This window comes from Mytilus galloprovincialis, chromosome 13 (genome assembly GCF_965363235.1).
Source record: "Mytilus galloprovincialis chromosome 13, xbMytGall1.hap1.1, whole genome shotgun sequence".
NCBI lineage: Eukaryota > Metazoa > Mollusca > Bivalvia > Mytilida > Mytilidae > Mytilus > Mytilus galloprovincialis.
The window spans coordinates 43,401,217-43,414,869 of record NC_134850.1 but is presented as its reverse complement, the minus strand read 5'-3'; the positions used below and the strand labels follow the sequence as shown (position 1 = coordinate 43,414,869).

General features: G+C 30.8%; 1 protein-coding gene across 4 annotated transcripts in view; it reads left to right on the top strand.

Annotated features, from left to right (window-relative positions):
- The window catches only part of LOC143056455 (G-protein coupled receptor dmsr-1-like), a 59,859-nt gene extending 47,473 nt beyond the window's left edge, over positions 1 to 12,386 (top strand). Inside the window, exons 1-3 of one of the 4 annotated variants that reach the window (XR_012972351.1) lie at positions 3,887 to 4,020; positions 9,578 to 10,988; positions 12,218 to 12,386. Coding sequence is in view for 1 of the 4 variants with exons in the window: in XM_076229535.1 (XP_076085650.1) it covers positions 9,643 to 10,728 (1,086 nt within the window). In the remaining 3 variants the exon portion in view is untranslated. Of the gene's footprint in view, positions 1 to 3,886; positions 4,021 to 4,920; positions 5,205 to 9,577; positions 10,990 to 12,217 lie in introns of those variants that run through there. The other 3 variants (XR_012972352.1, XR_012972350.1, XM_076229535.1) reach the window with 3 other exon arrangements.
- Positions 12,387 to 13,653: the final 1,267 nt, after the last annotated feature.

Genomic DNA, 13,653 nt, shown 5'->3' with positions numbered 1-13,653 from the left:
ATGGTTGATATTGCATCATTATTGGCACTTTGTCAAATGGGGTCATCTGATATATCAAATTGAAGGTCTTAATAAACTCTACTTAATTGAAAAGGTTTTACCCCTTTTTCATCCCAGGGGGAAGGGTTGGGTCATTTAGTGCAAAAATTCAAATTTCTCAGATGGTAAGGTTGTTGCATATCAAATGAAAGAACATAAAGCGTACATTTCAAATTTCAAATTGACATCCCCAAAAAATTGGTTGGGCATTGAGTGCAAAGAATAATTTTTTTTTAAGATAGGGTTGTTGTATATCAAATGAAAGGTCATGATGTGTACATTTGAAATATCAAATTCCTGACCTCCAAAAATTAGTTGGATGGGGTTATTAAAATGTAAGTGCAAAATTCAAACTTTCTAGAACATGGCGTTGTTGCATATCAAATGAAAGATCATCAAGTCTATGTTACATATATCATACTTACAATCTCGAAAATGTAAGCGGATGAGGTCATTAAGTGTAAAAAGCGAAAAGTTTCAGAAGGTTTGCTTGTCGTATATCAAACGAAAGGTCGTACAAAGTATATTACAAAAACATCACTTTTACTGGAAAGACCTTTCAATTGTTTTACAAACAATTGAGATACTAGTTTTCATTTGACATTCTTAACAATCACATCTGTCGTAATGAATAGACCGTATATTGGCTAAATGAAAGCTGATACTGTATTCGACCAAATGTTTTCTAAGTGATTTGCAAATATTCTGGCCTGAAGCATCAATGAAGAGACATTAAATGTCGAAATGTTCCACATTGGTACCGTTAATGTTGTAATACTAGTATGAAATATAAGTTGATACAGTATCCATCAATTTTTATCTTTATTAAAGTTGATATAGTAAGTAACAAAATGCTATATAAGGGTTATTACTAAATGTGACTGAACGTCGTTTGAACAAACGGTGATTGATACGTCCTGTACGGGAAATAGTTTGCAATTAAAGTCCGAAGTTTCTGCAGTGGTGTTTAAATAGCTACTACGTACTGTCTAGTTTGACAGTACAATAAACAGCCTAGATCTAAACTAAATTTGGCGAGGAATCGACCGTATGTTGTTTTTATGGATGGTAACTGAGTCATGGCATGGAAGTTTTACTTCAATGGTCAGATATTGCATAAAATATCGCAATGAAGTAAAGAGCTACGCTCTAATGTTCATGGATTTCAAATGTTTTTGAAGAATTTTCACAATATACTTTATTTATCTTTTCAATATATTTTTTTTATAAAAGTAACATGTTGGTGATCATTATTTATATATAAAGTGTTGTTTTTTTTTTAAATGCATTTAAAATGTTCTGACTAGTTGATGAATTATTAATCAAATTTTTACGTTTTATTATGTCATTACCAACCATAAGATTGCAAATCTTTCGTTAATGAAAGACAAAAATATTTACCGGAATTTTGTTGGAAAAATCCAAACACCTTGAAATTATGTAATCTGTTTTCCTCAAATAATATTACAGTTTTAGAAAAATTATGTCGATATATTATGAAAGCTGTTAATGTGTAAGTCTCTCCTCCTGGTTAATGTATATCATTTGCTTCATACATGCACTGTATATAATATTGTTGCAATAACTATTGTCTCTATAACTATGTCATTAGTTGATGAGAATAAAATTCATTCAAAATTCATTCTTTCATTCATACCAAACGTATTTTTAACATTAAATAAAGGCAACAGTAGTATACCGCTGTTCGAAACTCATAAATCATTACATTCATCATTTTCCATAACATCTTTTTGAGCAAAAAGTAAAACAAAAAAATTACCGAACCCCATGGCCAAGGAAAATTCAAAACGGAAAGTATACTTTAGACCACTCAGTTTTATGACAGTTGCATAGAGTTCCTTATGTTGACCAGTTTATCCCGTTGATAGCAATATTCAGCCAGTCTCGTTGGTTCCTTGCATTTTTAAGTTTGACAATTTTACTATCTCGAATGGATATATCTTATTCCACGGAATTGTGTGGTTGGATATACATTTTTATATCTGTAGATTCAACTTCATTTCTAGTTCTCATAGAAGAGGGTGTGAATGGTGTTTATAAAATAGAGAAAAATATGTAAATGTTTATAGAATACGCCTAAAATATTAAAGAATATAGAAATGAGGGTCATCCACAAAAGCCCTCTTAAGAACAATAAAACAAAAAACAAAAACATGCAGTTTAATAAGAATACACTTTTAAAGAAGTGTAGTGTTCAGTAAAATATATCTGGAAAAGTCATAAAACAAAATGTGTCCATAGCACACGGATGCCCCATCCACACTATCATTTTCTATGTTTAATGGACTTTGATAATGGGAAAAAATCTCTTTTTTAGCATCAAAATTGGAAAGATCATATAAGGAACGTGTATACTAAGTTTCAATTTGATTGGACTTCAACTTCAATCTCGACCAAAAATTTTAACCTGAAGCGGGACGGACGGATGAACGGACGCACAGACCAGAAAAACATAATGTCCATAAATGGGGCGTAAAAATGTCACTGTGCAATGTTGAAAGTCAACGACAACACAAAAATTCGATACTTGGTATCGTTTAATATTAATTCCGTTTACATAATTATGTACATAAATGCCAATGTATTCAATACAAAACAAAGTTGTATAAGCCTGTAAGTTGTGAAATAAACTGTTTAGTCAATATCCCCTTATAATCATCAAACGATTGAAGAATGTTATTGTCATTTATGGTACAAAATCATTGTTTACAGGCCAGAGTTCCATAGTACGGTAAACAGTTAGGTAAATAGTCATGGGGTCATTGGAATCTTGGGCATTCGAAGTTGTAAATATGGCATTCAGTCGGGAAAATATGTATATTAATAAAGCAATACAATCTGTCTTTAGTAGGGTCAAAGGAATGTGAGACTATGAAGATAAAAAATATTTCAGACTTCTTAATACTGCATTCAGTCGGGCAAATTTACATGTTAATAATCTAAAAGCAATACACTCTGTCGCTAGTGGCGTTATAGAAATCTTAGACTTTTAAAGATGTAAATGCATCAGACTTTATTCAGTCTGGCAAACATATTAGGAAATTAAGCAATACCATCTGTCCATTATGCAGTGGCGGATCCAGAGGGGGGGTTCCAGGGGTTGAAACCCCCCCTTTTTTTGCCGATCAATGCATTTGAATGAGAACATATAGTTGGAACCCCCCCCCCTTTTACTCAGGGTTGGGACACCCCCCCCCCTCCCTTTTTAAAATGGCTGGATCCGCCACTGTTATGGGTTCACAAGACTTTTTAAAATTTGAAGTAAACTCAATTGAATACATATATACACTTAACTTCGTAGTGCTGCATACGTTCAGGTAAATTTATAAGTAATTGAGCAATTGTGAGGTCATAGGAATCTTAGAATTTTGAAGATGTGAATGAAATGGAACGTTTCGTATATTAGTATTTTTAAATTATGTCACCAATCATAGCTAACCTTTCTCATCTGAATATAAACTACGTGTAATTTTAGGCAACCAAAGTACTAATGATTGTTTATGAATAGTATTGAATGGATGATACCAGACTATGTTGCTTAGAGTTTAAGTAATAAAATACGAAGAGAAAAGTAAAATCGGCAAATAATTAAACAAAATACTCAAGTTAAGTAAGCAATACCATCTGTAATCTTCGAAGGTCATGCGAATATTGGTCTTTGGACGTTACAGCATAGGTTGGCTATACTGTGTTACTGCGTCTGATTGGATTATCACCAAATCGATAGCATGAATATAAACAACTTGGTTTTTTGTGTCGTTTATTTTTAATGAGTGTTATCATAAGGCATATTGTATGTAACTTGAATGTAAAAGATGATCGAAGCGATTTTCAGATGTTGGATTTTGAAACTAATGGGATATGTTATAATTGACTGTTTTTTATTAAATTTTACGGATTACACTGTACATGTAATTAAGGATACATACAATAGGCTGTATTTGGATATATCAAACTAAAGTAAGTCAATATTAATCTAAAAAATTGAAAACGCATGAGAATGTGTTTTTTTTAAATAAATATGTTAATTCTTTGTACACTTTAATAACATAAACGGTACCAATTTTCCTGCACCAGATGCGCATTTCGACAATACATGTTTCTTAAGTGATGCTCGTGGCCAAAATATTTGAAATCCAAAGCTTATATAAAAGATGAAGAGCTAAAATCCAAAAGGTCCAAAAAGTAAAGCCAAATCCTTGAAAGGAATCAGAGCTTTGCATGAGGGAGATACATTCCTTAATTTATAATAATTTCTAACATTTTGTAACAGCAAATGTTAGGTTTGTCAATACTATTACACCCGGTAATGACCATTTTATGTTAAGAACAAGATAACAAAATATTTCAAGAAATTAAAGTAATCGTTAAACGTTCATTAAAAAAATGAAATGTGAAAACTTTTCAGTAATTCTTGAGTTAATTGGGCCTATAAACTCATTACGGGTGCTGTATAAATCATAGGAGATGCCTGTTGTTGTTATTTTTATTCCATTATTTGATCATCCACATTTCTAATTCAAATCCAAGGTACTATTCTATGGTAGCTATTGACCTTGATTGTGGTTCTTTTTGTTTCAATTAAAGGTACATTGTCTTCGACTAGTTAATTGTTGCTTTTATCAATAAATATTTGATTGGTTGTTAATTGGTATCTATAACTTTAAAAGTACTATAATCAACAGCACAGCATCATCATTTCAATATCATTGCTGCTTAAGCATAATTCTGACTATTCCTTTACTTTGAAAATGACATAACTTATAGTTTTATTTCTACGATATGTCGTCATCCGATGACGTTTACATGCATCAATTTAATGACATTATTAATATGCGGATGTTTTGATTTTTCATCCGGAAATTTGAGATACTGTATTATGAATGACAGTTTGATAATTAATTTTATTCAGCTTAGTGTAAATAATATAGAGTGTTGATCACGATGACCGTTAAAATATAATGTGCAATATATATGTAAATCATAGTAAGTATAACAATATTTTGACAAATCTGCTCCTATGGACATGATGGAATACAAATATTTGAATGATAAAATTTTTGCGCAGCAGGACAACTGCACTTAAAAACATAAAACTTTGGAATATTAAAGTGTTTGAATATAAGAAGTGGATGAAAATAAAGGTAAATCATTTTAAAATATTAGTTTATAATTACAACAATTAGCAACATGTCTTCGCAGTCTATGATCTTAATTTGCCAAAGTTGTCGTCTTATCTGTAACATGTACTAAACCGATTGTGTCTTATACCCTTAGTGAGATGTTTCTACAAAGTATGAATACTCATGACGGAAGATATATTCATAGCAGGAGAGGTTTATCCTGTCGACACTCGTTTTCAAGGTTTATACTAAATCCATCAGTTTTTGTACATACCCTTTAATAGCCCTTTTAATCAATTTATGAGATTTAAACATCTGAAAACTACTGTTGTCTATATGTATTAATTTTAAATGTAATATTTCAACATTAAAGAATATCGAATAACTGTTAAAATCTTTTAAAATTTTTTTTTTTAATTTATGATGATAAATGACAGGAAAAACAGTTAGCTGAACGAGAATGTATCAGGATATTAAAAGTTATGCCATATAAGAATAAAACATAAAGTAGGCCATAACTAAGTAGATAACAAAGAATATATAATAGGAAATAACTGTAAAGGAACAGTTAGTATGCATTTTTATGAAGCATTCAAATACAATGTCATTTTTCATTATCAATAGAAGTGATAAAATATTTTATGAAATTAAAATTTCGCTCTGCTTAATGGCGTGTGCGTTTAACAATATTTGATTTGCAATAAACATAAGCATACTTTGTTTCTCTTTTTTTTTCTTTTCAGTTAATGCTGTATATGTTTTCCCATAATGTTTTATGGACTGAAAATCAAGATGCATACTTTGAATGAATTGTCGATATTTTCATTGAAAGAACTTTCACGTAATTTTCCCCGTTTTGTTTTAAGTCTTTAATTTAGTCTCTCTTGGGACAAAACTTAACATTGTCTTCAGTAGGCGTCTAATTTAATTGCAAACCATTAAATTAACAAAAATACTACGTCATTCTGTCACTCCTAAAACACTTAGATGTTTTTTTTTAATATATATAAGCGTTTATTTTAATATAGCCACACATTATTCATTGGGGGTCACAATACATTAATAGTTCTCAAAGATTTTAACCCATTAAATCAACAAAAATACTACGTCATTCTGCAACTCCTTAAACACTTAGAGGTTTTTTTTTTAATATATATCAGCGTTTATTTTAATATAGCCACAAACTAATTCATTTGGGGTCACAATACATTAATAGTTCTCAAAGATTTCAAACAAAGTAATTGATGAATATATTGAATTGCAGTTCTGTTTTATGATAACGTGATCCCCAATGATATTTAACAAATCTCAATACCAATAATAAGCATGAACCTTAACAATTTATTTGTCAACTTTCCAACCTCTTCATAGGAGAGTGATTATTACGGCAGCGATAACGTATTCATTTGTCAATATCAACACCTCAGGGGCATAAATTAATCAGTTAAGAAAGACACATCGTGCCATCATACAGGCAGTCATATTTAACCGAATCTATCATATTGGAACATCTAATCGCGGATCGACATGAGTGGTAGATTATGCAGTCGTGTTAAAAACAAGAAATACAACGAGTTGTGAAGATTTTTGGTATGATTAGCACCGTTCTTGCAAACTTTGCAAACACTTTAGAAAGTGCTATGAATAACATTTTGCTAATAATCGAAACATTTAACCTGTTATCGACAAATTCGCATTAAGCATTCCATACATAAAATGTTTTTTTTATCAAATTGTCATGCAATGGAAAAACCTTTAAAGTAGTAGAGTTTTTTTCCCTAGAAATTTTTCACACAAAGACCATTTTCAAAAAGTTTTTAGACCTTTGAAAAATTTACAGAAAATCAGTTCCATGCGTATCTAACAACGTCGTTGCTTGTTTCTGAGTAAATGGCCGACTCATAACCGCCGGAAAATATCTCAAACTGCAGTGTTAACAGAGTTTTACTCATGTCATTTGTTTTATGATTGTGTTGTACTGTTGCTGTCCCAATGGCGAAAACTCTACTTACAATCTAAAGGTTATATACTACCGTAGTTTAATAATGTCTTTTAACAACATTTTTATGACATCAAATTTTGAAAGATTGAAACAATCAGATTGATACGAGCTCCAAATCGGATGTCATCCTTAATATGCATGAAATATTTCAAACGGAATAACCCTTCCAAAATTTTACGGTGATGCTGGTAATTGAGCCCGTAAATTTAGATACGATTTGGTTAAACTTATCAATTCTTTAAATAAACTCATTCTTAAGATTACATAATCAACCCTGTAATTAAATCTATGACTATTGTTTTAATTGAAGTTGGATATTGATTTTGTTATCATATTAAAACCGTACACATATTTTTTTTATACACATACATATGCATGTATGCACTTTCACAGTAGGTACATGTACCTCAGTCTGTCGATACATAAATTTTGGAATTGGACAATGTCATGTTTTTTCTGTGGCTATTTATGACGTCTGACGTTAATTGAATGTTTGGTGTGTACTGATTGATAGTTTTAGTCTTTGATACATGATTTTTGTTATTATTTGTTATTGGCTTTGAAATAGCCGTCAGTAACTTCGACTACTCGACGATCTTTACTTAGTGTTTTTTTTTTTCTTTGTTGTTGTTGTTAGGGATGAGGGATGTTATAATACTCTGCCATGTCCGGTTTGTGTTTTTATTGGATGTTTTTCTCCTTTGTGTCGATCTGATGAGTTAAGCCTTTTCATCTGAAATTTATAGTTGGTTCTTATGTTGTGTCTTTTCACTACTGTCCAACGTTAGGTGGAGGGTTAAACGCTCACATATTTAACCCTACCACAAGTTTAATAAAATATTTGTATGTGCCTGTCCCATGTAGTGCTATCTATATCCGACTATACGGTATGTGTTATTCTCTTGGTTAAAGGCCGTACAGTTGCCTATGATTGCTTACACCCACTTCATTTGAACTTGCGTGGATGGATGTCTCATTGGAAATCATTCCATATTTTCTTATTCTTATTCTCCAGAAAAACATACAACTCCCGTCAAATTGTTCCCTAGAAGGATGATGAACTTGTTCGAGCCTGAAACATGTGTATTGTTCCATGCTTTGAACAATCGCAGTAATTCTATTCCAAAGAATGTTAGTCTGAATAGAAATTGTCACTCAATACCGTGTAATTGATAATCTTCTGCATTGTAGAATAGGAAAAATATTCAACACAAAAAACTCTGAATCTAATCAATTGCTTATTATCATGATAAAAGATGGATGGGTATAGCAAATAATTTCAGAGCTTAAGGCGCATTGGTTTCATTTAAGGTTTATCAATAGTAACTTCAAAGCATTCAGAATAAAACTTTATACCATGCAGGTCAAGATGCAATTGATTTTGATGCATGTGCACTCTTCAGATACAAATTCTATCTAAAATGACCTACAATATCTTATCGGTTAATTGGAGTCTATTCAATCAATGATGTCAGAACTTTCAGTAATAGTCAGCGTTCTACGTCACAATTTGAGCAGAAGATGCATCATTTTGTCAATTGAAACGATTAAATTTTCCTGCAGCCATTTCTTATTTCTTTCCTATATCATTATGATGACATAATCAAAAGGTCGGATACCTTTTAACTTGATAATGATGAAATTAATATGAAACTTGTCTATATTCTCCAATCCGAAACTAAATATGATTGATCTGCTTAATATTTTTTTGATAAAATTAGCAGAGAAAAGCTATCAGTATACAAGTGTCAGCGATATTCTGTTTTTCTCGTTACTTGAAAAAACTGAAGCGGAAATGAGAAAGGTAGAAATTTTCCTTAATGAAACTTTCTTATAGCAATCAATATTACTGTCTATTTGAACTCAAGATTTATTGGAATTTAAGCATGTTAAAGTAGAGAAGATTCGTCTCTCATAGTGAGGAAATATATATGAAAATGATTGCAGAAACAATTACCTCTATGATTCATTCGCAATCTAAATAATATTCTATACCTTCGGAACTTTGCAATGTCATAGTGAACGAGAAGGTTGACAGTTGTTCGGAAATCTATGACACTCATAGCCAAGTTGTTAAGATTGCCATTGTAACCTAATGATAATTATTATCAACTGCTAATGACTTATTGTGTATCAGTAGATTGTCTAATATCATAAGAGCGATAATTTCCTATGTAATGATTTATTGTATAAAAGACGGATTTACTGCTGACAATAAGTTGGAGGACTTTTCTTGGAACACTTTCTCGTAGTGTAAAGTCAGAAGATTCGTATGTTTTCAATAGCGGTATAAAAGCTATATTATAATTTACAAGTGGGTACATTTGTACTTATTACTATTAACTGAAATGATTATGTAATTAATAATTAATGTACTGTTTTACCTTTGCAGAATATTACATCGATCGCGCTACTATTGTAATAAGATGCTGGTAGATTGAGACAAGTCCAGTCAGTATGAATTCATCAGAAGACATTCCGAGTTCGTACCCGGATAATGCATTGTTCCAGTTCGCCTCGTGGTTTACAGGGGTTCATGGATATGTAAGCTTGATTATTTGCACGTTTGGAGTATGCACGAATATTTTCAATATAACGATATTGTCCCGGTCGGACATGAGAAGTCCGACAAACGTCATGTTGACTTGGCTTGCTGTGTCAGATATTCTTACTATGATACCTTATATACCTTTTGCTATTCATTTCTATTGTGTCTTTGATCCTATGGATGTTTCTCCAGAGAAGTTTACGAAACAATGGACAACGTACATGCAGATACTTGTAAACTTAGCAGCTACAACGCATACTATATCTATATGGCTCGGAGTGGCACTAGCTGTTTTTCGATTCGTCCAAATGAGAACGACGGCCACTGGACCTATAGCCAGAAAACGAAGTATGAAACAAGCCAAAACTGTGATAATAGTTGTTTATATAGTATCAACTCTGATCCTTATTCCGAATTATGTTACAAATGAAATTGAGGAGGTAACAATGAACAATAAAACAATGTATGTACTAAAGGATTTAAAACTTGCGTCCAATCAAACTGATACAATCGTCCTTGTAAATGTTCTTGTGTATTCTATATTGGCCAAACTGATTCCCTGTGCTTTAATGGTCGTATTTGGTGGTTCTCTTCTGTATAGTTTAGCAATCAAAGGGAAAAGTCGTCGGCGAAGATTGTCAACCAATGGAATGGGACAAAAGCGCGAGACGCGACAAACAAAAACAACAAGAATGCTACTCGTTGTTATGATATTATTCTTAGTTACAGAATTTCCACAAGGAGTTCTTATATTTATGAGTGCTGTAATGAAGGATTTTTACCATAATGTCTACGTGCCTCTTGGTGATCTCATGGATTTCATTGCATTAGTGAACAATGCTATAAATTTTGTGCTGTACTGTTCCATGAGTCAGCAGTTTAGATCGAAATTCCTAGAAATGTATCTCAGACGTACGTCAAAATTTAAGAAGATTGAAAAATTGAGTTTTACCCACTCGTTTACGAAAACTTTATTTACTGATGTTCATTCGTGAAATAAAAAGAAATTGTAAAAACCGTCTATAAAACAATAAATTAGATTTTTTACACTGATAGTAAAACAATAATAAAACTTAACCGGTGTTATTTGTGATGGCTGAAAATATTATTGTTTTTTTAGTTGAAATATACCATCGATATATGTAATTAAAACCAACTACTAGGATACCCCATACCATCCTCACCTTATGATCTAAATGGGAAAAGGATGTATACGCAGTCGTCAGACCACATGGACTTTAATACGTCATATCCGGTATGTTTATTTTTTATCTAAATTATGTTATGTCATAAATCTTTAAATCGATTTTAATTTATTTAAACACCAGTAAAACAAACGTGCTTAATTCAATGTCTAAGGGTGTTGTTTTTATCTCATAGAGAACAAAAGGTGTTAGTACTTGAACAATGTATATAACACTTCTATATAACAGAGGGAGATGTGGTATTACATGTTAGAATATGGAACAGTGAAATAACGTTGTTTCAGACCATCAGGGAACGAAAACGTGGTAACATAAAACTTTAATGCAAACACGTGCAAAATTTTTGAACTGACCAATAAGAGAACATGTGGGTTTTAAATCAATGAGACAACCAAGATGATAGAAAAAACGCATGGACTGTCTTTGCCTAAGGAAACTACGCCATGCGGCTAACTCATGTCACAGTCAAATGATATTAAATATACGAAAAATCAGTTATTTATCATGATTTTCTTCGGGAAACAGAACTAAATTTTGAATGAGAAATGTGTACTTTAACTTCAAATTCATATCAATTCTATAAATTCATGACTGTTGTTGAATAATAGAATTAAAATAAATCACAATTATGTCTCAACTGGAAAATTCTATTACACCAGCTTGCGTGTTTAATTTATATTCTACGAGAGATAATATTCAACAATTATCCAAACAATATCTTTTTTTAGTGAATGGCAAAAATTTCAAAAGAATAAAAGTGCAATAATTACCCAGTGATTATATCGTTGTTTTAATGCTATGGTACACGCAAAGTCTGTTGTAATTTAATTTTGATTTAACCTTTTATACTTTTAGTGCTGTATTTGAATTGAAAAGTTTTATATTGTTTTATGTTGTGCTGTCTTGAGTCTCTTAGTGCTGTATTTTAATGAACATATTTAATATTGTTTTATATTGTGCTGTCTTGAATTTATTAAACATTTTTAGTTTATTATACATAAGTTATTTACTAAAAAGGGTTAACGAATATTTTGCTAAAATGGGCTTTGACATTTTTAATTTTCGCTAAAATGGGTTAAAATTCTGGCGCTCAAACGTCCTATTTTTTTCGCTCAAATGTCCTATCAATGGAGTAAATTCTATTTTACATGACGATTGTAGCAAATCCCAGTATTATAAATAAAACATTATTGGTGCATCAAAATGTTTTACAGTTTAACTTTTTTCAGTTGTTATTGATTAAAGCTTTCATGTTATTATTGACTTTAATTTTTTTTAGGAACAAAGAAGAAGAAGAATTAGTGAGAAAGAGACAATTCATATTTTGGTATATTGGACATAAAACACAGATTATTTGAATAATAACCATTCCGATCCTTGTCAGAGACATATACCTAGCCCAAGATGATAATTGTTGCTATTGTGATAAAACATTTAATGTAAGAAAACATGTTCTTGAGTTTACATTTTTAAGATAACTTTTCTGGTATGAATATGAAATTAATGCGATGTGGTCCGAACATTTTCATTATGTCTTTTTACTACGCTTCATTTTTTTCAATTTCTAATTTTCTTATTTTCTGTCTGTTTGATTCATCTTATATTTTAATGATTGTTTTTTGTGTTGAGTTCGAAGACATCTTCAAAAAAAAGCTCCAACAGAAAAATATTCGACTTCAGTATTTATTTATTTTTGAGCAAAGGGGGAGGGGATCTAACAGATGAAAATGTAGTATTAAGGCTTTTATCAATTTTATATATGCGCAATTTTTCCATTGTATAAAAGACTTTTTTTATTTTTATTGTTGCTGTTATGCGTTAATAATTTTTTAAAGATATCTATTTTACCAAGGTTTCTTTAAATATTAAATGTTAATGTTAAAATGATATAAGCAATGATTCATCTATAAAAGAAATATAGAGTCAGTATATGTTTCTTCGTGATATTCTTAATTTCAAGAATAATTCTATATTTTTTCTATTAAAGAATATTTGCTGAAAAAAACGAATCAATAGTTCATGATCAGAAGATTTTTACTGAACTGCATATGCAGGGAATTGTTATTTTTTTGTATAAATAATCACTTTGATTTGTACAGAAATAAATAAATTTATAAGACATTTACAGATAATTCCTAATTATTGAATGTGATTTTATTTTCATTTTCACACTGCTACAATTCCTTGTCAGTTGCAAGTACACGATATATACTAAATTATACCAAAATATAATAAAAACAAAAACACGAGGGAAACTAATCCAGAAAACTGTGGAAAAAAAATACAAGACATATTAAAAAAAGGTAATAATAATCAAATAAATCTATATCGAACAATTGAATTAAACGTATTCATTAACATCAATATCAATATACGCTAAATTATGAAATAAAATAACTATAGAAAAGATTGAACAATAACTCCCATTGTTCTGATTTGTAATACACACTTGTAGCAGTGATAGAAAACAGTCAATTTGTATTAAAGTCATGTAGAATGAATGAATCTTTCTTGCAGAATAATACAAAACAACAGTATATATAAAGTGACAATAATTACAATGAATAGAGAGCAACATAATACAGCTGTTGAAAAAAACAGACATGCAATAATTGTACCCAACCTACTCAAAAAATGTATGCAATTTTTCGGTTATTAACCTATATCTGAGACAACGAGAAATAAAACAAGTTCTCTTTTATTCGACTGAGTTAT